The sequence below is a fragment of the Lygodium microphyllum genome, chromosome 12 (genome assembly GCF_053477565.2).
Source record: "Lygodium microphyllum isolate KBCC chromosome 12, Lygodium_microphyllum_v1.1.10, whole genome shotgun sequence".
Lineage (NCBI taxonomy): Eukaryota > Viridiplantae > Streptophyta > Polypodiopsida > Schizaeales > Lygodiaceae > Lygodium > Lygodium microphyllum.
The window spans coordinates 132,462,456-132,486,977 of NC_141146.1; the positions used below are offsets into that span (position 1 = coordinate 132,462,456).

Here is a 24,522-nt window from a genome sequence, read left to right on the forward strand (position 1 = left end):
CACTAAGGCTTGCAAGGAGGCCCTATGGTTAGGCCGTCTGACTCTATACTACATTTGGATTCGATGAGTGCCATTCAGTTGGACCATAATCCCAATCTTCCATGCGAAGATAAAGCACATTAAGGTACACTATCACCATAGAATATAAACACCTAAAAGCCAACGTGCAAAGGTAGGAGACATACTTGAATTAATGTGTACATGAGAAAGAGCTATGGTGAATGAGACAAATGAATTATTAGACTTTACTAATTATCTCAACATTGGATTCTCAATTAGACTTCAAGGTGACAATTTGATCATACCTTGGCTTAATTTTTGCTAAGTTTATGTGATTCAATGGGGTTGCCTTCTTTCTCAACTACTAGGTCTAAGGTGTAAAACTTAATCACTTTTTTGGTAATGGATATTGCGATCTTTCTCAACTACTAGGTCTTTGTAAGGTGTAAAACTTAATCACTTTTTTGGTAATGGACATTGTGATCTTGCTGAACTATTAGCTCTCTAAAAGCTACAAATGTTAATCTCTTTTATGATAGGGACACAGTAATTTCTTATTGCAGGCCGTTAATTCAGTGTAGGTCTTTAGTAGCATCTTCTTGCTCAACTACTACGCCTCTAAAAAGTGTAAAACTTAATTGCATTTTTGGTGTGGATGTTAATATCCTTTTGTAAGTTGTGAATTTAGTGTAGATTGAGTACCACACCTTGTATCCACAACAAGCTACTATAATCCACTAGCACTATGCAATGCTCCTAATGTGTCTTCTACATAAGGGTCTAGGTTTGCATCTCTTTGGGTGTTTCTTTATGGTACATTGCTAGCAAGTCTACAATTGTAGGTGCCATGTAGTTAGGATCAGATTCTATAGCCTTCTTGGCTCTTGTTTTTTTCTATGTTAGTTATATTACAAGCTTCAATAATGTCTAAGACCCATTTAACATTGCATTGATTTTTCTTGAATTCACTTTTGTTCTTGATCTTATCCTTGAGTACTTTAATCTCTTGACTAGTACACTTATGTGTCAATTATGTATAAGTATTAGTCCAAAATCCCTAGTAGTATCTTTAGGTACTAACCTTAAGAAGTTATCAACTATGTCATCTAAAGATATGCTTCACTATATCCAAGTGCTTGTTATATCTAGAATTTTCCTTTCTATAGCACCCATATCTCTTAGCTCCACTGCTCTAGCCATAAGGAAGTCTCTATCCTCTAGCTTGTTGCTCCAACCATAAGGCTATATTTATCCTCTAGCTACATAACATGAGCCTCTAATGGTTCATTGAGTTCTTTGATTGAAGGTTTGGTTGATTATTCAATGAAATGTAAATCAGGAAAAAAAGTGAACTCTCAAAAAGGCCATTGAAAACAATATACTTAAGAAGTGACCCTTCTTAATTGTCCAATAGGAAGATATAACATTGGCATCTCTAGATGGTGAATCTTATGTTACAAAATCTTGGGATTTTGATTTTTTTAAAAATGTGGGAGAATTAGAAAATTTGGGGATAAAAATTTTCACATATTTTGACTCGTTCCCTTTTTTGGCTCTAATTTCACACTTTCCCCCCTCAATTGAGCTCAATTTGATGAGCAAATTTAGGAGCAATTTCTCTTGCTCTCTTTTGCTAGCTTCTCTCTATAGATCTACTTATAGGTATTTTTTCACTTTGTACCACCGCTAAAGCTTTTTTAGTTAATTACCACTTTTGGGTTTGTATTGAACCACTTAATCTTTATAATGTAGAAGTGTAACACAAGGTTGCATTAAAATGCCTAGCTCTCATGAAGTGTATCTTCTTGTGGTGAGTTTTCATGTTCTCTATATAATAGTTGTATTCTATTTTCTCATACCTTTTTACCTCCATGCTTACAAGGAACTTGGAATACTTTGCATTATTAGGGTCATGTTGTTAAAGCTCATTGTTTTTAACTTGCCTTTCATAGTTGATAACAAACCATTATTTAACACTCGTTTGCTAGGTCACAATGCTAGAGAGTAAATCAAGTATTCTCTCAATGGTAATGTGTAATAGGAAAGATGAAGAAGAGACATGGATTGTTAATTCTTATTATGATTTAACTTGGGCACACATGTGTCTATGAATGTAGATAGCTTTAATGGCTACGTCTTGTTACATGGAACGTATCAAGGCATTGGAAGTGTAGGATATTAACTTGTAGGTAAGGAAGCTTGATTCTCTCACTTTCATTAAAGAAGTGGCCCAAAGTGTTTTCACAAAAAAAAATCCATTTTGAAGATTGCTAATGATTGGCCTTTTGAGTATCATGTGATAGGAGATTACATTGCAAATGAAGAATATTCAATGTAGGTGGCTAAAAAATTGAAGTTAAGTTAAGAGTACACTTACTTATGAAAAGTTAGGCTCAATACATTTTAAAATTTGTAGTCTCCTTCAACATTTCAAATACATATGAAGTGATATCTTGTGCTTGTAAACTTTCAAGTTTAGATTAATAGAATACAAATATTTTGTACGTTTCACTTATGTATTAGTTGAAAGGAAATCATATGAGACTGTGTGCTAACTATTTTTCCAAGATCGAAGGTAGAAACATTTAGAGTTAGGTTGCAAATACAATTAAAGCATGTGGCCTTTAACATTCCCAACACCACAAGTTGTGATATCTTATGATTGTAAATTTTTGGACTTTTAATCACTATAGTAGAGCCATTTCATGCATCTTTAGTGACATATTCTTTCACTTTCTTATAAACCTTAACCTTTTAGATAGTTTGAAGTTGAGTATAAATCATTTAAGCTCCTATGAAGGACAAAAAAAATATGGTTGTGAATATTCTTTCTCAAGGTTGTGACCCCTGCAAATGCAAGATGATTGGCCCCTAAGCATCATGTAATAGGAAATTACACTAGTCATGGATAGACATGCGTGAACTTTATTTCAAGGTTGATGGTGGGAAAATTTAAAGCTAGGATGAGAGTATAAATTATGGAACAAGTCTTCCCATCAAATTATAAGTCATGGCTTTCAAGTTTTTAACTTTTTTTTTTACATTGAGGTTTTTAAATCCTCTCTCCTATCATATATTTTCACTCAAACCTTGTTGAGGATCAACCTTTGAAAAGCTCCATTAGACATATAGAGCTCTACATGTGAATGTGGGTGAGATGATGATGAGCAAAAAGGCATTGCAATATCTTTTATATCACAAGATTGTTTGCTATAAATTCATATTTGTGGTATCTACAACATCTGCTTCATATGATCGTGTTCAATTACTTCCTTGTCCATCTCTAATCCTTTGGAATGTCCCAACTTGGACAAGCATTTGCTTCAGACATTGAAGTTGAAGATCGCACATGACATTATATTTTGCTAAAATTTGGAAGAGCTTCAACATTAGTAGGCCATTCATGGTTTGTGCCAATTTATATTTTTGCTTATATATATTCAAAACTACTAATAGACACCATTGTCTTTCCGTGTTCATTGACAAGGATATTCAACTTTAAAGAAGTATGGAATGAGGTAGATGGGATGTACAAAGATAACACATTTCATGTGGATTGGTAGTCCCTAGTGTTACCTCTTGTTATTTTATTACATATTCATCATTGTACATGTGATGCTATTACCAACAATGGATAAAGAAGGTAGGCCACTAGATTCTCTTGGAGTCCACTAAAGATATGGTACACACTTTTGATATTCAAATTCACATGCTAGATGGAACGCTTGAGTTAGTCATAGTTAGTGATTCTTGGAGCCTATGAAATCTATGAGAGCATCTTTTTAATTGATGGGAAGTGTAAATATAAAGAGCTTTAACTTTAGAACTGATGGTATGAAGGTGAGCTTGTTTAACATTTGCTTGTTTTGTTAAAGTTGAGACGATTATGTTTTGGAACTTATTACAAAACCAATGCCTATTAAAATGGCAATAAAGTCAATTACCAAAAGTACTAATTATAACAGAAAATGTAAATGCATTCACAAAAAACTTTACATGATATGTCACAAAAGTCCCTAAAACACTATATACAGTAGCTATTAGTTTGATAGTGGTTAAACTAGCAAATTCAAATTGAGAAAAAATATCATTTGAAGGCGGACAACACTAATAGAGGGGAATCAACCTCTATCTAAATTGAGTGCCCATGATTGTTGCTCTTTACTTTCTGAAACTTGAGCAATCCATATAAGCCAAGGAATCATTATGCTTCCAAGGAAAAGGGTCATGATAGTGATTGGAATGATTGTGTTGAAGCATTAAATGAAACCATTATTTATAACCAACCATGGAGGGATTGCAAGTATATATCTACAAATTAGAACCATTGGAGCATTGCCCTAAACATTGATAATTCCTTTGAATACCTCTCCTTTACCATGGCCACTATCATGCATGTGTACTTGTGCATGCTTATATGATGCATACACATGCTTATGTTTGTATGTATATACATCTTTGCACACACACATGCTTAAGGGCTCTTGGGCATGATCACAACTCACATTAGTTTCTCTAGGTTAGTCAATAGCAACATTAGTAATAATGAGTTGAGCATCTAGTAGGATTCAAACATCCATGCAATAGGCATGAAAGGATGGGATGAGTCATCGGTGCCAGAGGTAGTTTCGAACATGGAGAGATAATGAGGCCTAGGGATTCTTTTGATAATAAAACATGATGTCACTCCTTCCTCAAGTGTAATGGTTGAGAACTTTAAAGAATTAATTGTGGGATAGAAAATTGGCTATCTACATAAGCCCAGGCACATATCACAAAGCTTTGCATCATATACATGCTAATAGAAGATAAGAAGTGGGATAAGCTAACTGTCAATCATTTGGAAAACCAACTAATACACCAAATCAAGGGTACATATAGGATTTGGCAATTACACAATTCAAAAGCACAAAATTCATTGGCATGTAACTCAATGCCCAATTTAAAGCACACACTTATTTTTTTAAATTATTAACTGTATTATGCTTTGTCTTTGACTAAATTCTATGTCATTTAAGGTGATGAAAATTTGTGAGCATTCTACAAGCTTCAAGTGTGCAATTTTTGCTTCAAGGTTAGGCTTGGAAAATCTCACATGAATATATGCAATATATTAAGGAAAAAATATGACAAAAATATGGGATAAGTACTAACATAAAAAACTTGGATCGATATCTTGTCTTACCTAAGAAGAATCTTAACCAGTTTACGCATGTAGTATAAGGTCATTTTTTGTTTAGAGAATCTTTTTTTTTTTTGCATTGCTTTCTTTTTGCCAAGGACACACACACACACACTGTGTGTGTGTGTCGCCCCCTTCCCTTGCATCCAATTCTAGGGATTTTAGATTAAGCTCTGTTGCTCCAAGGCTGTATTTGGTAGAAAGACGCACTCAAGGCATGAATAACTAATAAATACAATGTTCTATGATTCACACATTTAACAAAAGTCATCCTTCCAATCCTTAAAGACAAAACACTGAGATGCTACTTGATTATGGATTACCGATAGTTAATAAGATTACCAATAAAAATAATGAAATTGAGTATAGTTTAGCAATAAATTGCACAAGCTATGATGACCTACATAAACTTAACAAGTGTCATAAGATGCAATCGCTGGCAAGAAGAATAGTGCATACATAAGTGCAAAAGGAAAGAAGATGATGCCATTTTTGTATCTACTCACTATTTTGACATCTTAGTAAGAGCTCAAAGACATGTACAACAACAAGAATGAAAATTGTACATGGATAGGGCTTTTAAAGTGTGGTAGGTCCAATGGGGGCAATGACAACATGGCCAAGCTCCAACAATTATTACAAGCAAAGAAGAGAACAAGGATACATATTTATTTTTTTGTACACTCGAATATTTTTTCTTGTGGAATGAAAAGTTGTTAAAAATGTGAATTAAACATATAAATCAAATACATAGATTGTGAAGTTCAGAGAAAGATTTAAAGCAAAGATTGGAGAGAGAGAGAGAGAGAGAGAGAGAGAGAGAGAGAGAGAGAGAGAGAGAGAGAGAGAGAGAGAGAGAGAGAGAGAGAGAGAGAGAGAGAGAGAGAGAGAGAGAGAGAGAGAGAGAGAGAGAGAGAGAGAGAGAGAGAGAGTTGTTAAGGTCAAAGAGAGATCAGATAACTTTTAGAGTTCAAAATTTAATAAATTTTAAGAGTCCATATCTAAAGTTCAAAGAGGTTCAAAGTTTAAAAAGATGATATAGTTCGAGTTTTCATTTTTCAAACTTGGGGAAAGTCTCCAACTCTATCTTGCCTCTTGCTTAGGTTAGTTCAAAATGTGTATAAGATACTTAATGCAATATATATATATATATATATATATATATAATATCTAATGTCTTATAATTAGTTAATATATTAAACACCATATATTATATTGAGTTTCAATATTATACAATAGTTCTTAATTATTTATAATTAATCAATCATAAGAGTTAAAAATTAAATAGATATGTGAGTAGTTAATTATATATTAGGTAAACTAAATAGTAAATAATACCTAATTAGTAGTTAATACACTATAAAATTATCAATAAGTATTAGATGTTAATTCTTAGTTACAATTAGTTAATTAGCAAAAATGGTTAATTTAGTGAGTAGATAGTTAATTAAGTATGTGGTTAAATGAGTTCTTAGTAGTTTTTTAGTAGTTGATAGATTGTGAAATAATTAGTAAGTGCTCAATTCTTATTTTATTTATTAATTTATTAAACACACAGACGAATTAATTAATTAGTAAAGGTTTAGCTAAGTATGTTATTTAAATAGTAATTAATAATGAATCAATTGTAAAATAGTTAGTAAGTACATTATTGTTAGTTATTTATATTAATTGATTATATGCATAAACCAAACAATTAATTAATGAGAATTATTAGTTAATTAGATATATAGTTCAATAGTAATTAGTAGATAATAGATTGTGAAGTAATTGGTAAGTACATAATTATTAGTTGATTAGATATATAGTTCAATAGTAATTAATAGTTAATAGATTGAAGTAATTAGTAAATACATAATTCTTAGTCATTTATACTAGTTCATTAGGTACTAAGTTAATTAGTGAGTGGCTAATTAGTTCTTGCTTCATTAGATACGCAAACTCATCAATTAATTAGTGTTACTTAGTTCTTTGTTATCTAATATTATAGAGAGTGTGTATGTTGTAGTTAATAACAAATAAGTTAATTAACTAATTAGTTAGAGTGTGTAGTTAGAATATATTATAGTTAACTGACAAATTAGAGTAGATTATAGTTAATAACAAGTAGGTTAGAATAGGCTGTAATTAATAACAAATAAGTTAATTAGCTTAAAGATAATAGTTTGATTATTTAGTTTTGTCTCATTATTTTATGTTACAGTTTTGCAAGGCAATTGTAATATTTATACATACATGTAATCTTTCACAAGGTTAGAATCTACTTTATTAGCTTGTCATAATGAATAGAACATGAGAGAAAAAAATCCATATTGTCTTTTCAAAAGATGAAAGAATTGCACATTCCTCCATAATTATTATAACGCAAATTTTTGTGATATTATTATAATGCAAATCTGAAGATGACAAAACACAAGGGGAGATTTTAATCTTATTTCAAGGGCTTCTTCATTCGAAACATCTCCCACTCTTGAAGTACTGCTGCTTGTAAAGCTCGATGCTCAATTTCCTCTGCTGAAAAAGTCGTCAATGTCGAAGGTTCAGGGGCTGGCTGCTTTTTCTCCTCTGTGGATACCGGGCTATCCTCTGGCTTTTTTGGTGTTTCTGTTTGTGGGCGTGCAGCTGCTGCTGCCTTAAAGGCTGCCATCTGTTCCATGGAAATTTTCAATTTTTCTGCTGCTGCTGCTTGCACTTCTTCCTCGGGGACAAACAATACAGATCTGTCTGTCAAATCATCCAACCATTGCTGCACATCAGCTCCAATTTCATCAAGAATCGCTGCAGATGATGCTCGCAAGACAAATTTGCAAACCATGGTAGTGGTCTCATCCCCAAAGTCCACATTTCTACTCATCTCACTGGCACCGAAAATCACCATTGCCAAAAAATCTCCGTACCATGTCTTTGCAGAATAGCAAACCTGTAGCAGGCCAAATCTCAAACACAAACCCAGTTGAACCACCCACTCATAAACTTACATTACTCTAGATACAAAGACACTCAAAAAACTAGAATACACCATTGAGAATATGGGAATGGACGCAGGATTCCCTGCTGACCCTGGACGATATGCCTTTAAACTCAGTTTGGAAAGCATATTGCGAACCATATTCAAAAAAGTTCTCCATTCACTCGACATTGAATGACTGTCTACTTATGATGTGCAAGGCATATGCCAGGTAGAAAAATTGGTGTTTGCACTTTGAGATTGTGTGCTTCCTATGGAATTCCATATACTATAATTGTAAGACAATCATCAGCGCAGTCTGGAGAAGACACTGATTTTGCTGGTTGTGATATATGTTATGCAAGCGGGAGCACTCACTCAAACATCATTTGCAACCGTGCATTGCTTACAACAATTCATAAGGTGGATGGGTGCATTTGAGAGGAATATTTATGAGCTGTGGCATGCCTCAGTTGCCAGGGCTGAGCTGCAGACTTTGTTGGCTGCTGTTCAAAATTTGGTGCAGATTGGCACATGGAAGCTTACTCAGCAAGTTTTTATCTTACAGATGTGTATGAGCTCAGACTAAAGATTCTGCTTCAAATCTCACCATACATCTTCAGATTGAGGAACCACTGCTGACCTTTACCTATCTAAAGTGCTTGTGGTCTGCAAGATTTGGAGCACTAGAGGCCTGTTTCCATGAGTATCAAGCTAGGAATCACTTATTCCAAATTTCACTTTGGAATCCACAATCAACAATCAATTATGCTAAGGCCTTCGGCCAGGAGGTGCTCCCAAAAGTTGGATTGAGAAAGCTCTTAGTCATGTAGCTGCTCTAAGTTTTGGTTGTTCAATGATGAATGACACTGCAAATGTAACTTACAAGGGGGTTGTGATTAATAGCAATGTGCTAAATGGTGTGGTCCAAGAAATTACTCTCTCTTGCTCTACGAGGCAATAACCCTCCCTATCCTTTGTGGTTTACCCTGTGATTCATCCAATGTTGACTTTGTTGAATCCATTTCCATCAGTTGATGGGCCAGTTGACTTGATCCTTCCAAATGGGGCAAAGATGCTTGGTCAGTCATTGGTACAAGATTTGTTTCTGTTTTCTTTATGCCATGACAGAAGAGTCATTGGTCAGTTGAGTTGATCCTTCCAATGTGGACCATAGCAATTTCAGGCTTGTCCAATTAACCTAACATCTCTATATCAGTACCAAACTATAGCAGTGCCTGTGGTCTCTCTTTTTCTGTATCTGGCAATGAAACTTGCTAATAAGTGCTGATTAGGGTTCTGTTGATTAGGGATGATCAGAGATTTTCTTGATTTTGGCAAATCAGGGCTGTCTGATGCAGATATTGTCATTGCATGCCATTGTACTGTAGTTCCTGGGCATGCATGCAATGTTTCTCAAACATGCAATTCACTATTTGTGTGAGGGTGCACTATAGAGGTGCTGAAAGATGAGAGTCCATGTGTCACATAAAGCCTGAATCAAATAGAGCACCATGATAACATTTGTCATTTGAGAATCATGACCCAAAGGACAAGTTCATGAGACTCATGATAATGCAATAATAGATGCATAAAAAGAGACAATCTAAAGCAGTAATGTCTTAGGTCTGCCACATGAATGATAAAGGGCTAGCCATGGCAAAAAATATGAGCTTGAAATATGAAATCAGGCATGTGCATCAACTATGCCAATGGAGGTACTGAGATCAAGCCATTGAGTTGTGGTCCTACTGTACTTCTACTACCCCCTTGCTGAGTTGTGGCCAAGTGTTGTGCCATATCAACCGTTCAAAGACCAAGCTGTTGCCACCTCCATAGATCAAGAGAAAGCTTCACATCTCTTAGCACATTTGCATAAGACATTGTGTCCCTGGCTGGCAAATGAGTAAGATGGTCTTTGACCCTAATGGCATTCTCCCTGTTTTAATTATGCCACAATAAATGCATTTCCAGTTTTGGACCCACCTAAACTCTCATACGAGTCTATATGGGTAACATGGCACCAATAAGGTTGTAGAGGCATGGTAATTGGTTGGGCTGCAAGCTGCCCAAACATTAAATAAATGAGACATAAGGCTGAAATAGTGTGTACATGGCTTGCAAGACTGAAAATTTCATTTGCAAGGTTGAAAATTGATGAAATTTAGGTTTGGGCCCTCCGATGCTATATCTTATCCAGTTCAGCTCCAATCTATTGCTCCTACCTTAGCTATCTCCCCACTTGGGTTCCTCCAAAAATAAGAGAGAAGAAGCTCCTAATAGCTAAGATAAGCTTTCCAATGAGTAACCAATTGCTTCTTAATCATATCAAGTTTTTTATTACGGGATAATTAATGACTTAGTCATTAATCATAAGTGAGTTGCTCACTAGGTGAAACTTTAGCTCAAGGCTTGCTTAATAACTTAAGTGCCCTGAGTGAGCTACTTGTTGGGTGAAACTTTTAATTTAGTGAAAGTTTCATATTGCACCTTGTTTCTTTAGCCTTGGCAATGTACCACATGGCCCGCACACTTGTGCACCATATACCCTAGTGCCAAATCTTTCACTGTCGGTGCAATGGTCACCGTGCCAAAAGCTAGGGATACTAGACAAAGTTCATTTTAATTAAAAATTATCGTGAAGTTTAACTAAATTATTAAGTTCATTTCTCATGCTGATGTCATACCCTCCTCTTGAAACATCACAAGTGATCCCCATTGCATGTAGTTAAGATTCAACATGGCATACTAAATGACCATTATATATTTTCTAGCAACCAAGCATACTGCCATTACTACATGTATTGTCTATATACAATTGTCCATACATGTTTCTAAGTAACCAAGCATGATGCTGTTACTCCATATATAGTTGTTTATATATGTTTCCAAGTAACCAAGCATGCTACTGTTACTCCATATACTGTCAATGTACAATTATCCATACATGTTTCAATGTAACCAAGCACGTTGCTATTACACCATGTTTTGGCAACGTACATTTTTTTAAAGATAGTGGTTACTCTACTAGTATACAATTAATCATAGCTGGAAAAATCCACACATATAAAAATGGTACTCACTGCACTAGTAAATAACCAAACATAATTGTAGAAACATAAGTATCTAATAGGCTGATCATACAAGTATCTATATGGAATCTGAAAGATCTCCAAAGAGCCTCTAGATACATGAGCATATTTGTACTAAGGAAGTTGAAGTACCACCCCCTTATTGACTATCATGCAATGGTCCAGATCTACGCTTTGTGGAGCTTGATTGGGCCTAGCGGATCGAAGTGGACTCCAACTAAAAAGCATTAAGATAAAGTTGTAACAAATGAGGTGATTCTTTGAAATCATCATCCTCCATCAATTTTGCATAAAGAGGTGTATGGTTTTAAAACTTCACTGAATAGTGATAGCAGATTATCCTAGACTATCCTTGACCTTCCTTTCCTTATGTGCCAATATAAGTTTCTCAACCTTTGATTGCATCTCATAATTGCTATCTTCAAGCAATCACCATGGAAGGATCTAAGAAAACACGCATGAAAAGCATTGTGAATCTTCCAATGATTAGGTAGCTTCAACCTTTAAGCCACCTCATTGATCCTTTGCAATACTTGGAAAGGCCTATAATACCTCATCCTAAGTTTAGGAAAAAGACGTTCTTTACCCTTCATTTTCTTGAACTTGGCCTTTTCAAAGCATAACAAAATCCAATCACCCTCTGCAAATACCAAAGCTCTACAGTGATGATCAACTGCTTTCTTTTGTTTTGCTTGAGTCTTTTGGAGAGCTATCTTTACTTTAGTATAAGCTTCATCCAAACTCTCGACATACTTGTTGGCCTCAAAGATCTTATCTTTTATATACAAAATGGGTGTGATTTTTTTTCCCCCTTCTACAATCTCAAACAATGCCTTTCCAATGGAACTGTGCACTATGTTGTTATAAGCATATTTCACAAGAGCAAAAAACTGTTTTCATTTAGTTTTATGCTAAGACACATAGCATTTCAAAAGATCTAAAATAGTAAAATTTGCTTCTTTAAACTGCCATTTGTTTATGGATGAAAAGAAGATAAGAACTTAAGGGTGATATCTATATTTGCAAAAATGCCTCTCCAAAAGAGACTCGTCATGCGAGGATCCCTGTCACTCACAATAGACTATGGCATGCCACGATATTTAAAGATGTTTTGCATAAACAATCTTACCATGTCATATGTACTTATTATTTTGCTAACTAGAATGAAATGAGCATGTTTGCTAAACCTACAAATAATGGTCTATATGCCATGAATCCCTATAGGTGTCCTAGAAAGATCAAAGATAAAATTCCATGTCTATGCTGTCCCATGATCTATCAGGAATAGGCAAGGGCTGCAATAAACCCGGTGCCTTTTGTTAGTCAAACTTGACCTTTTGACATACAATGCATGTGTGCACAAAGTGATTTACCTCACACCTCAAAGCTGGCCAATAAAAGAAAGTCTCAATTGCTTTCATTGTAGTGTCAATGCCACGATGCCCTCCATACAAAGGTGCATGACTTTCAACCATAAGCTTGGCTCTTAACTGTGTTGTAACACATTATAGACCATGCATCATAAGAAAGCCCTCTCTAAGAGTATAGCGCTCATGATGCTAACCATCTGATAAAGATCATAAACTCTAGCAAAGTTCTCATCCTCTAGATACTCTTTCATCATCTCATCTAACTCATGATAATATGCTACAAATACAGTTGAATCTTGTGGTTTCCTAGACAATGCATTGGTCGCAACATTTTTTTTAACCCTCCACGTGCACTATTTGAAAGTGAAACATTGACAAAAAGTTGGCTTATCGCATATGCTTCTCAAACAGCTTAGCTTGAGTGAAAAAAAAATCGCAAAGTTTAATGATTTGCTTGTACAATGAAGTCAACCCCTAGTAGATAGTGTTCTAAGTGGAAAGAGCATGAATTACGACAAGCAACTCTTTCTTATAAACCTGCAATTTTTTCTCAGCGCCCTATAAAATTCTCTACTCATATGCTACAACATGGCCTTCTTGCATTAGAACTACACCAATGCTTTTTCCATATGCATCACACCCAATAACGAAAGCTTTTCGAAGATCTAGCAAGATCAACACTAGATCTGAAATAAGCTTTTCTTTCAACTTATTGAATGCTGCAATTTCCTTGTCAACCCATGTAAATGAAACTCCCTTCTTTTGCAATGCATGAATAAGTAAAGCAATTTCAGCAAAGTGGCATATAAACCTTCTATAGTACGAGCATAGCCCCAAAAAGCTGATATTCTCAAATGAGGCTAGCTTTGTATTGCTTCCACTTTTGCAAGATCTATTCCAACACCATCCTTTGAGACTATATGCCCTAAGAAGTGAATCTTTGACATGAAGAATTCACTCTTTTTTGCATTAATAACCAGATGGTGTTTTCTAAGTTCCTTAAACAAAATAGTTGAATGCATCTAATGATTTGCCTCACTCTTTGAAAAGACTATGATGTCATCAAAGAATGTGCCAATTAAAGACCTATATGGTCAAAAAATTCGATCCATCATACAATTAAACATCACAAGTGCATTTGTAAGCCCAAATGGCATGACCAAGAACTCATAGAATCCAAAAGTGGTCCTAAAAGTTGTCTTATGCACATCTTCTACCCTTACACGTACCTGATGATACCCACTTTTAAGATCTATTTTGCTAAAGATTGCACTTCCCTCTAACCGATCGAGGATACCATCAATCCTTGGTATAGGGAATCTATTTTTAATGTTTTGTTCAAGGCGTGGTAATCAATACACATTCGCCATGAACCATCGTTTTGTATTTCAAGGTTTTGAGGATTTGTTTCCTTAGCTAACTTGAGGTTTTGAGGTTTCAAAAAATATTATTTATCATAATTGAAATTATTATATATTAGTAACATTAGAGGAAGAAATATATAGTATTTATTAGAGTAAGAAAACATATCCATAAAATGAATATATTCATTTCACCTAGATCCTAGAGTCAAAATTCAAAAGCCCAAAACCAAAACATCTATTTTACCTACTGATTTAGAAATTAATATTCAACACTCACAAATCAAAATGTGTAGGGTACAACATACATATAATACACAATGTAAAGTGAAAGTAAAAACTGATGTTCACGAGTGAAACCCTTGTGAGATGGCCAAGGTAGAGGGAAACGTAGAGGAGTATACGAAATAGGTGGAGGACGAAGAGGAGGAAGAGATGAAGTGGAGATGGAGGAGGATGTGACAGGGTGTGAAAATGCCAAAGAGGATAGAGAAAAAATGTAGTTTGTAATAGAAAAATAGTATGCATATTTTTTTAATAAAAAAAGCTCTTTAAAAGACTTTTTTGTTTCATGACCTTGTTTCACGAGACAAAACATAGTATAAAAAGATGTAGGGGGTGATTGGGCACACAAGGAGGATGGAAAAAAATGCTAATTGTAAAAGAAAAATAGTCCCCCATGTTCTTTTTAATTATGGAAAACTTTTTTTAAAAATTGGTTTTGCAAAAAAAAAAATCAACCTTGTTTCGCAAAATGAAACAAAACCTTTTGTGTGTTTCAAGGTTTTGCATGATGACGAAACAAATTTTTTGGTTACTATGATGCAATCTATGACACCATGGAATATCCAATAAGACATTGCAGCCCCTCCAAATCCTCACTATCTACATATGATTGCAAATGAATTTGGAGCTTTTCAATGATAGGGACGAGTGTATGTCAAAGACAAGTCAAACTAGCCTCACCCATGGGACCCATCTCTTCATCTCTAACGCCAAACTTGGCTTTCAATTTTGGAAAAATGAAGTTGGCTCGAGCTCCTATATCAAAGAAAACTAAAGCATGCTCATCCCTTACTTTGCCCCATGCAGGGCATAGCTTTGAAGCATTTGTGTTTGGTTGCTCACCAACAAGATCGGATACCAATCTAGTAGAAGTTTTATGCTTCTTGTCTTTTTAATCCTTATTGTCATTTGCATGGTTTTTAGACTTACGTTCTCGATATTCATGTGCTATATGCTGCTCTTGTTCACAAACATAGCATTTGTTTGCATCATACAATACCTTTCTTTCAATAGCTTTCTTAGCACGAGGAAATGACCTTTTGCCTTATCCGTCTTTTTGAAAGAATGACATTGACTCATTTTCAACATTTTGACCCTTTTTCTAGGATTTAAACTTGTCGCCTAATAATTCAATCCTGTTGCCCTTATTTTCAGCATTGCCCTTTGAAGCATCTTTTCTACTCTTAAATCCGATGACATGTCCTTTCATCAATGCATAAGCTGTATTTGCATTTTTTGTTAATTGTGCCATGCTGGTCACTTTTGTCTTGGCACAATAGTCATAGATTTCTTTGTGTAGATCGCAATGGTAGGTCTCTATTTGCTTAGCCATTGTGACCTCACAAAAAGAATTAACTGACAACAAAGCTGCCCAAAATTTGTTTGTGTACTCTTCCAAATCAGCACAATGAATTGCATCCAATTTGTGCCAAGGTGTTGTCACACTCACTTTAAAAGTGTCTATGAGCCATTGAGAAGAGAAAACTTGTTCGAATTGCACCTGAGTTGGTGGTGCCTTCCCTCGTATCAAAAGGGTTGTCCACCATTTAAGCGCATTTCCTTTTAAAAAAGTGGCTGCCTTACACACTTTAGAGGGCTTGGAAAAATTACCCCCAAAGTATGTTGCATCAAACTGTTGAATGAAGGTCAAAGCCTATAGTGTATCCTACATACCATTAAAGGTTTGTGGTGGTCCCGATGATACCATTGCTGCATTTGGATTTGACATATGCTCAATAGTGCCTACCAAGTGACCAAACATTCCAGTTTGCATACCTGGCTGCATACCAATGTTACCTACCATACATGCCAGTGTGCATTTGGGGTTACATTGCACCATGATAGTTCCCTTGAATACCTAACATAGGTGGCTGAAAACCAGCTGCATTTTGCATGCCAACATTGGTGGGTGTAGTGGCATCCATAGCTTGGAACACTTATCCATTGCATTTGCTTCTTGAGGACCTTGGACTTGTGGAATTACATGTGATTGAGTTGCATGCTCACCAATCACATTTGTTGCTCATTGTTCTAAAGCATTTTCAGCATTTGGAGACTCAAAACCATGTGTAGAGTGCCTTTCAAGAGGGGATTTCCGTTTCTCACTCCTACCATTGTTGTGTGACATATTTTATTGTTTGCCCCTTGCTGTACACTATTTTCAGCAAGTATGAACCTTGCTGTAATTGAATTACAGCAAACCAAAATATATGTGTTTGCTCTTCAAGACGGCCACAAGATCAACTCCTATAGAAAGTTGGTGATGTCCCGGTAACAAAACCATGAAACCAACCTTGGAAGCCCAAAGGGCAATAAACCACATCTTAGCAAACACTTAATTCAGCTTAACAATAAATTCAGCAAGAAAACTTCACACATAATTGGAGCTAGGGTGCTCTAACACCACACATCAACACTTGTTGGCCTCAAAGCTTGGCATTCCTTTTAGTATTTCTTTAGATTATTGGGATATGCTCGAAATTGGTTACAAATGGCTATATTTCAACGATTTCTCGTGACATAACTCATCCACCGGTGCACAAACGCCTTAACACCTTCATTGTTGACCTCCAACCAGCTGCACAATGTTCAAACTATGAATGAACACTTCAACCTACCAAACCCTAAAAATGACAACAAGCATTTGAACCCAATTTTATGGAGCATTTGCTAAGATAACTCTCTTACATAGTTCCCATGTACTTCCATGTTGTTTCTCTCACAAATAAGGGGGGTTTCTTACAATGAAATTGTAAGGATATTGCTTTCTTTGCGACAAAATTACCCAAAAAGTGCACTAGCACGAGATCTCGAAGAAGAAGAAGAAAGCATCTCAGCCCATATGTCGTCATAACTTGTTTTTTTTATATTTAGGTGAAAAACAACTAAATATCTTGCTCTCTATGAAGTTACCTAGCTACCCAATTGAATCCCCATACCAGGAGGAAAAAAATTGGCTGCTATCCACACTTCATCTATGTTGTAAGCTCATTCCATGGTTCAAATCTGCAATTTTTTGTAGCAAGAAAGAGAAAAATAGCTTTCTTTCTACTTGGGTTCCTCAAAAAATGAGAGAGAAGAAGCCCAAAATAGCAAAGATAAGCTTACAAAATGAGTAACCAGCTATTTCTTAATCATATCATGTTTTTTTATTAAGTATTAATTAATGACTATCATAAGGGAGTTACTGATTGGGTGAAACTTTAGCTCAGGGTTTGCTTAATAACTTAAGTGCCCTAAGTGAGCTATTTACTGGGTAAAACTTTCAATGTAACTCAATTCTAAGGAGCAAACTTTCAATTTAATAAAAGATTCATATTAAATCTTATTCCTTTAGCTTGACGATATATCATATAGCTTGTATACTAGTCCATGGCATGCCCTAGTGTCATATTCTTCATTATTAGTACAATGGTCACCATGCCACGAGCTAGGGGTATCATAATTTTAATTAAATCATTAAGTTAATTTCTCATTCTAGAGAGAGAGACAGAGTCGGTCACACCACAATCTATTAGGATTACACGGGGACTAAGCCTATTGTAGGCATAATACAAACAAAAGACAAATACTAAAAGACAATTGGTTGCAACCATAGAGACAAATGGTAGGTGCTTTTATAGGTAACGACCTGTAGACACACTCAAAGGTTAAACTTGCATAGCCCTAAATAAAAGAGATGGAGACCTCTGTGTCACACACACACACACACAGACACACACAAATCTCAGCCAATCACTCACTCTCCATGTTTATCTTTTTTTTTCGTCAAAGGTAATTATATTAATTACGAAAAAAATACAAGATTACTGGATTACAAGATACATGATGACACAAAGCCATCATGTGAAGAGGTTTTCTCTTTCTCTCTCTCTCTCTTTTTTCTGATTACAAGATACACGAGGACCCTAGGCCAACGTGTGGGGAAGCCCCGTAGTAATGCACTGAAAAAGTTACACCAATCATGGCAACGACCCAGAGGCAATTGCCATATGCCACGGATGCAAATCCTCTCGAGGGAGCAAGTCGGAGTGTCGGATGATATCCAGCTGCCAATGCAAGAGCCCTTTAAGCCTGGCAATATGTCGGGGTACATTAGAGGCCGAATCAAAGAGAAAAGCATTGCGCGTGGTCCAAATGTGCCAGCATCCCCAATATCTGAAAAAGTGAAATAAGATCTTCTCATGTAACTGTGGCGGTGCGGAAAACTTCGGGCGCACAAAAACCCAATCGAAAGGAGTTAGCGAGGAGCCCACCACCGCGCGCCAAATGTGCGACAAGAGTGACCAGATATTCTTGGCGAGCGGGCAAGAGAGAAAACGATGTCGGGCCGATTCCGCCGGTGTGGTACAGAAGAAACAATTACCATTCGAGATGCGACGCTTGGCAAGGGCCGAGGCCAAAGGAAGACCACCAATCATAACCCGCCAAAGAAAAACCTTGCATTTGAAAGGTGTCTTATTTTGCCAGTCCTCCATCAGCGTTTTGTGCCACCATGACAGCGATTTCCGCAGTCCCCAAACAGTGTTAGCTTTCTCTCCCAGCCATTGGTGATCTTGAATAAGAAGATGATACACCTGATTAGTGGAGGCCTTTTCCAGACTCAGGCGGCCTGCAAGATCCCAGTCCTGCCAAGGGCGATCCACCGTCAAGGCAGGAAAGGGTTGCCGACCCTGAAGCTTCGACGAAAGCTGCTCCCACAAATCACGGTATCCACGCCGGATCTTAAAGAGTCGCCGAGCAGTCCGAAATGAGACGAGGACATTGCGAGTAGCAAGGGTAGCATCCGCAACCGACATCACACCTAAACGGGCCACGCGATTAAATCTTGGTCTGAGTTGATGTTTATCTTCCCATGAAAGGAGTCTCGATACTGCCAACAGTTCCAGCTGAAAGGAGTTAGTCTGCAAGCGGTCCCCCACTGGGTGCCAGCGGGCCTTTTGGAGCACCACTTTCCAAGAGGCGACCAAGTGCAGTAACAAAGAGGAAGAGGGACTGGAAACACGAGAGTCAGCATTAAGGACATGCCACCAGGAGGCCCGAAGCCGTGTGTTGCCATGGCGGAGCCCGCTGTCCTCAAGAAAATAACGGGCTATAATGGACCAAGGGTGGTGATCCACACACATGGCACGAAAAAGGGACCAACGGAGAGCTAACATATGAGTGTGTGCATCCAAAATCGCTCCGCCACCCATGCGCTTAGGGGTACATGCGTGTGACCAAGAAATCCAGGAAATGCCGGCCTGCAGTGAGTCCTTCCATAGCATGAAACGGATGGGATGAGTGAGGGCCTTCAAAGTAGTAGGAGTCCATGGCAACAATGGCAGGAAATACGTTAGCATTGGAAGCATGATTGTCTGGGCCACTTTGAGGCGGACATGGAATGGCCACGCTTGCGACTTTCAATACATAAACTTTGCTGCCAATTTTTGTGAAATCCACTCCAGCAGGGCTTTTGGCCGTACATCCACCCCCAATGGGTATCCAAGATGCCTGACAATGGAGCCACGGGAAACCACCCGGCCTTGCCAGCCTAAGGACTGCAAATCAGGCTCCGTACAACTGAGAAGGGCTGACTTAAGGGCATTGATGCGAAGCCCAGAGGCCTGACCAAAGAGTGTCCAAACATCTAATGCCCTTCGAATGTTGTCCCTGTCCGCCTGCAAAATCATAAAGGTGTCATCCGCCAAAGATTGGCTAACGAAGTGCTGACCCAACGGAAGAGACAGACCGGCCAGCTGGGCAGAGGCTGCCATGGAGGATAACATTGAAAGGACCGGGTGAATCGCCAGGGCAAAGAAGAGAGGGCTCAAAGGACAACCCTGTCGGACCGAGCGTGCAAGGACAAATGGCTCTGTAACTCCACCATTAAGCATAACTCTGGAGGAAGCCTCAGCACTAATGGTGTAGATCAATCGGGACATTCGGGTACCAAAGCCCATAGCCGACATGAGGTCTGCAATGAAAGACCAGTCCACATAATCAAATGCCTTTTCCAAGTCCAATTGGATCAATACCACTTCCTGACCGGAGTGCCGCGCATAGTCAATGGCCATTTGCACATTTAAGATATTATGCAGAATGTTGCGGCCCTTAATGAAACCATATTGGAGAGGATGCACAATAGCTGGAAGGTGCTTGTGGAGCCGATTCGCCAGCACTTTGGAGTAGATTTTATACATGGAGCCCATCAAAGAGATTGGTCGCCAGTGTTGCAACTTTGACGGCGAAGGGACCTTTGGAATTAGTTTGATAAGGCCTTCTTTCCATGAGGAGGGCATGACCCCCGTTTCCCACACCTGCTGAAACATGGCCACCAATGGCTTCGCCAACTGCGTGGCCGAGGTCTGAAAGAATTCATTAGTGAGACTATCCCAGCCAGGGCTTTTATCATTCGGCAGGTGCAACAAAACGTCCATAACCTCGTCCTCGCAAATATCCGTCTCCAAAGCGGCTTGCATATCAACTGGAACCTGCTGGCGGACCAGATGATAGAAGACCGCACGGGCATGCGTAACCTGGCTAGAAGGCGAGGAAGAGGAACCAAGAAGATCCATAAAATAGTTTCTGCACATAGTGACAATGGTCTGCGGATCCGTGACCATGCGACCTTCCGAATCCTGGAGTCTGGTCATATTTTCGCGGGGCGGAGAAGCATGCAAGGCGCGAAAGAACTTATGAGACTGGCAGGTGCTATCTTGCATTGTGTCCATCAAGTTGTGCAGCTTGGCCTGTTGATAAGATTTCAACTGAAACACTTGAATAAGATGGGCCAACCGCCTTTCCAGAGACAGCAGAAAATCATCATCAGGGGAATCCAGGAGCAAGGAACGGACCAAGGCCAGTAAGTCTTCTGCTGCATGTTGACGTCGGCGGCAAAGCGAGGCATGATGGATCCCATACTGGCGAGCAACCCGCTGCACATTAGAGAGCAGCCGTGCATATGAAGGCCAGCCCTCAGAGGCGAAGTCCAATAAGAACCTCTCAATCAACTGCTGCATATAGCCCTGGAAAACTGAATGCTTCAGATAAGAGGAGTTGAAACGTAAAGGGAGCCTATCCAGGAATTGCACAAAAGGTGCAATAGAGTGTGCCCGTATCTCAAGCTGGAGGGGGAAATGGTCCGACAACGCATATTGCCGCAAGACCTTCATTTCCAGCATGTCGGGAAGAAAGTCATCGCCCTGCATGATATACATTCTGTCCAGCCGCGACCAGGTAGTTGCATATTGTGCGGAATGAAAAGTAAACCCTGAAAAAGAAGGGTGAAGCCACGACCAAAGATCTTGCTTGAGCACGTGCAAAGCAAAAGAACTCCACACCCGGCTTTCCGGCGTATCCATTACCGAATGCCCTGAAGTGGACTGAGAAGAGTCGACACACATATTGAAATCTCCCATCAAGAATCCCCTTCGGCCGAGTGACATGGAGCCCTGCAAAGTGGACCAAAGATCCCGCCGGGATGCGGGATCATTCGGAGCATAGAGGCCCAACAGCCATAAAATCTCGCCTTCAAATAAGACTTCGATCACCAGAAAGCGGCCCTGCACATCATTTTTAACAAGGACAGGCTGATATTTCTCATGGACAATCATCAGCACGCCCGAATAGTGCGTAGCATGGGTCCCTGCATAAAACAGCCGGAATCCATGACAATCCATCACTTTTCATGCTTCACCGTGACTTTTGTGCTCAACTGCACACAATACATCCCACTGGTTCTCGTGCAAGACGGTCCACATGGCATGTTGCTTATGGCGAGAGCAAATGCCTCGCACATTCCACGTGGCTATCTTCATGTATCCTCAAAGAAGGAAGTCAGGAACGAGGCACCTGCTGCCTCGATTTCACCTTTTCCGCGAGAGCATCCAGGACACCCTCATCCAGAAAATCAGCCAATACTGCAAAAGAATTCTGGCGACCTGCGTTGGAGGTAGAAGGGCAATCCACTGCCTTGGGAGAGGGGCGGGGATAACGCCGATCCCAGGGTGTAATAACATTTCCTTTGGCATCGAAGGCCAGCTTGGCAGGTGGGCCTCTGGGGCCGTCGGTATAGGCTCTCCTTGGAGACTGATTGCGGGGGCCCGATGGGGCCCTAGGACGCGGAGCCTGCTGTGAAGTGGCCATTTCTTTCCGGTGCGTATACGTGCGCACGGAATCCTGGGAAGCAGAAGGCCCAGGATCCGCCAGGCCTGTATCCAACTTTTTACCTTTTTGAGGACGTGCCTCAATCCAGTCAGTACGACGGGAATCCACACTTCGGACCTGTTGTTTGCCTTTGTCCATGACATGAGGAGACTGAAGGGCTTCCTGGGGCGTGGCATCAAGCACCATGTCGTCCTTGGGCAGCACAACCTGCGCATCATCCGAAGACGATTGCTTTTCAGGGCATTCGGCCATGAGATGCCCCAATTTACCACATGAAAAGCAGTGGCCCGCAAAGTTGCCCCATTTTAAGCGAAAATACAAAGGATGCATGCCCGAACAATTGAGGCGAAGCCACGCGGGCCTTTTCCTGGCCGTGTCCCATAGCATGCATAAACGGTTGCGGTTCATCGCCCTGAGGCTTGGGGGAACCAGCACTGTTCCCACAACTGCCATCGCATCCTTCGACATGGGCCAATAGACCGCCGGACAGTTTTCCACCTCTACCCACACCGGGCATTCGCGTTGAAGCAGACGTTGGATGTCGGCCATGGGGCGCCATGGCACAACATGAACTAGGCGGCGATCAAAGAATAGCGGCAACTTGGACAGGAGCTCAGTGCGATGCGTTTCCGATTTCAGCAGGACCTCATAAAACCCGCGAGGGCCAAGGAAAATCTCCTCAACCGACTCCCCTTGCAATAGATGGTGCAGCCACTGGCGAATATGCGAAAGCATTGGGATCCTGCCAGTGAAGAAAAGAATAACTGCACGGTCATAGAACACCGAGAAGGATCGCAAGACTGATTTGGGGTCCACCGTGGCTTCCAGCACATCATCCGTTCCCGCAACAGAAAAAGATTCGGTATTATGCTGGACATAATCGCCAAGCAGAGTATTGGCGAAGTCCAGCAAATGCTCCCAGTCGATTTCCTGCGAATCCACCGGATCAGAGGCCACTTGCGCATAGGAGCGTTCCGGAGGACTCATTGGCTCATCAGGCGTAGGCTTGGAGCGTTTGCCGGCAGGCGGCTGTTCAGAACTCGGCGGCAACTCCTCCGTGCATGGCACCATATCTTCCGGCTTCTCTGCATCGGAATCAGGGCCAAGGGCTGCCACCGTCCGGTCAAGAAAATCCAAATCCAGGCCAGCCATACTGCTGTCTTCACACAGAGGACGAACTCTCTCTCTCTCTCTCTCTCTCTCTCTGTGTGTGTACAGATCAGGGGGCACTCTAGTCGAGGCGTTGCTTCTCTGACGACTGTGGAGATTAGGGTTGACAACAGCTGTGCGCCTCTGCAAAGAAGAACAAACGCGAGCACGCGGACCCGCGGACAGGACAATCGTCGAACCAAAATGGGTGTCTGCAGGTGTGGCAGCGTGACGGGACAGGAGACAGGCACAACAGAAGCCGGGACGAGGCAACACGGCGCGCAGGACGAGAACGCCAAGAACACGGCCTGACGAAACTGCAGGGCGACGGCGGCGGGGACCCCGCCCCCAGGAGTGGCGAAACGGTGCAGGCGGCAGGTCGCGACAGGGCGCAGGTGACGAAACAGTGCAGGCGCAGGCAGCAGGTCACGACAGGGCGCAGGTGGCAGGTCACGACAAGGCGCAGGTGACGAAACGGGGCAGGCGCAGGCGGCAGGTCACGTCACGATAGGCGCAGGCGGCAGGTCACGTCACGACAGGGCGCACGCTCTCTCTCGCGACAGGGTGCCATCTCTCTCTCTCTCTCTCTCTCTGTTCCTTCTCTCTCTCTCCCCTCCATGTTTATCTCCCTCCCTCTCTCTCTCACTCTCTCTCATGTATACGATTAGTCCACATTGTATAATAATGCCTCACATCGGTTTATGGCACATGTTATAACAAACACTTCTCTTAAATCTTAAATACGTCTCTCTCTCTCTCTCTCTCTCTCTCTCTCTCTCTCTCTCTCTCATAATGCAAATGCTTGTGCAGCCACTTTGTGTTTTTAGAACTTTAATTGCAATGGATTGATAGCTCCCTCCCCTCCCCCTCTCTTGCTTTCTCTCCTCCTTCCAATGAATTTGACACAATACAATTCATACAAGCAATCCAAATGTACATTTATATTTGCCATTGATATGAATTTCCTAGACCAATACTTTGCCGTGGT

The 24,522-nt window shown here is 39.7% G+C and overlaps 1 protein-coding gene across 2 annotated transcripts in view; it reads right to left on the minus strand.

Annotated features, from left to right (window-relative positions):
- Positions 1-7,475: 7,475 nt before the first annotated feature.
- The window catches only part of TPLATE (ARM repeat superfamily protein), a 142,449-nt gene continuing 125,402 nt past the window's right edge, over positions 7,476-24,522 (minus strand). For both annotated transcript variants that reach the window (XM_087690098.1, XM_087690097.1), the window contains one exon: positions 7,476-8,102. In XM_087690098.1, the coding sequence (XP_087546224.1) occupies positions 7,614-8,102 (489 nt within the window). In that variant the 3' untranslated portion in view covers positions 7,476-7,613. The remainder of the gene's footprint in view (positions 8,103-24,522) is intronic.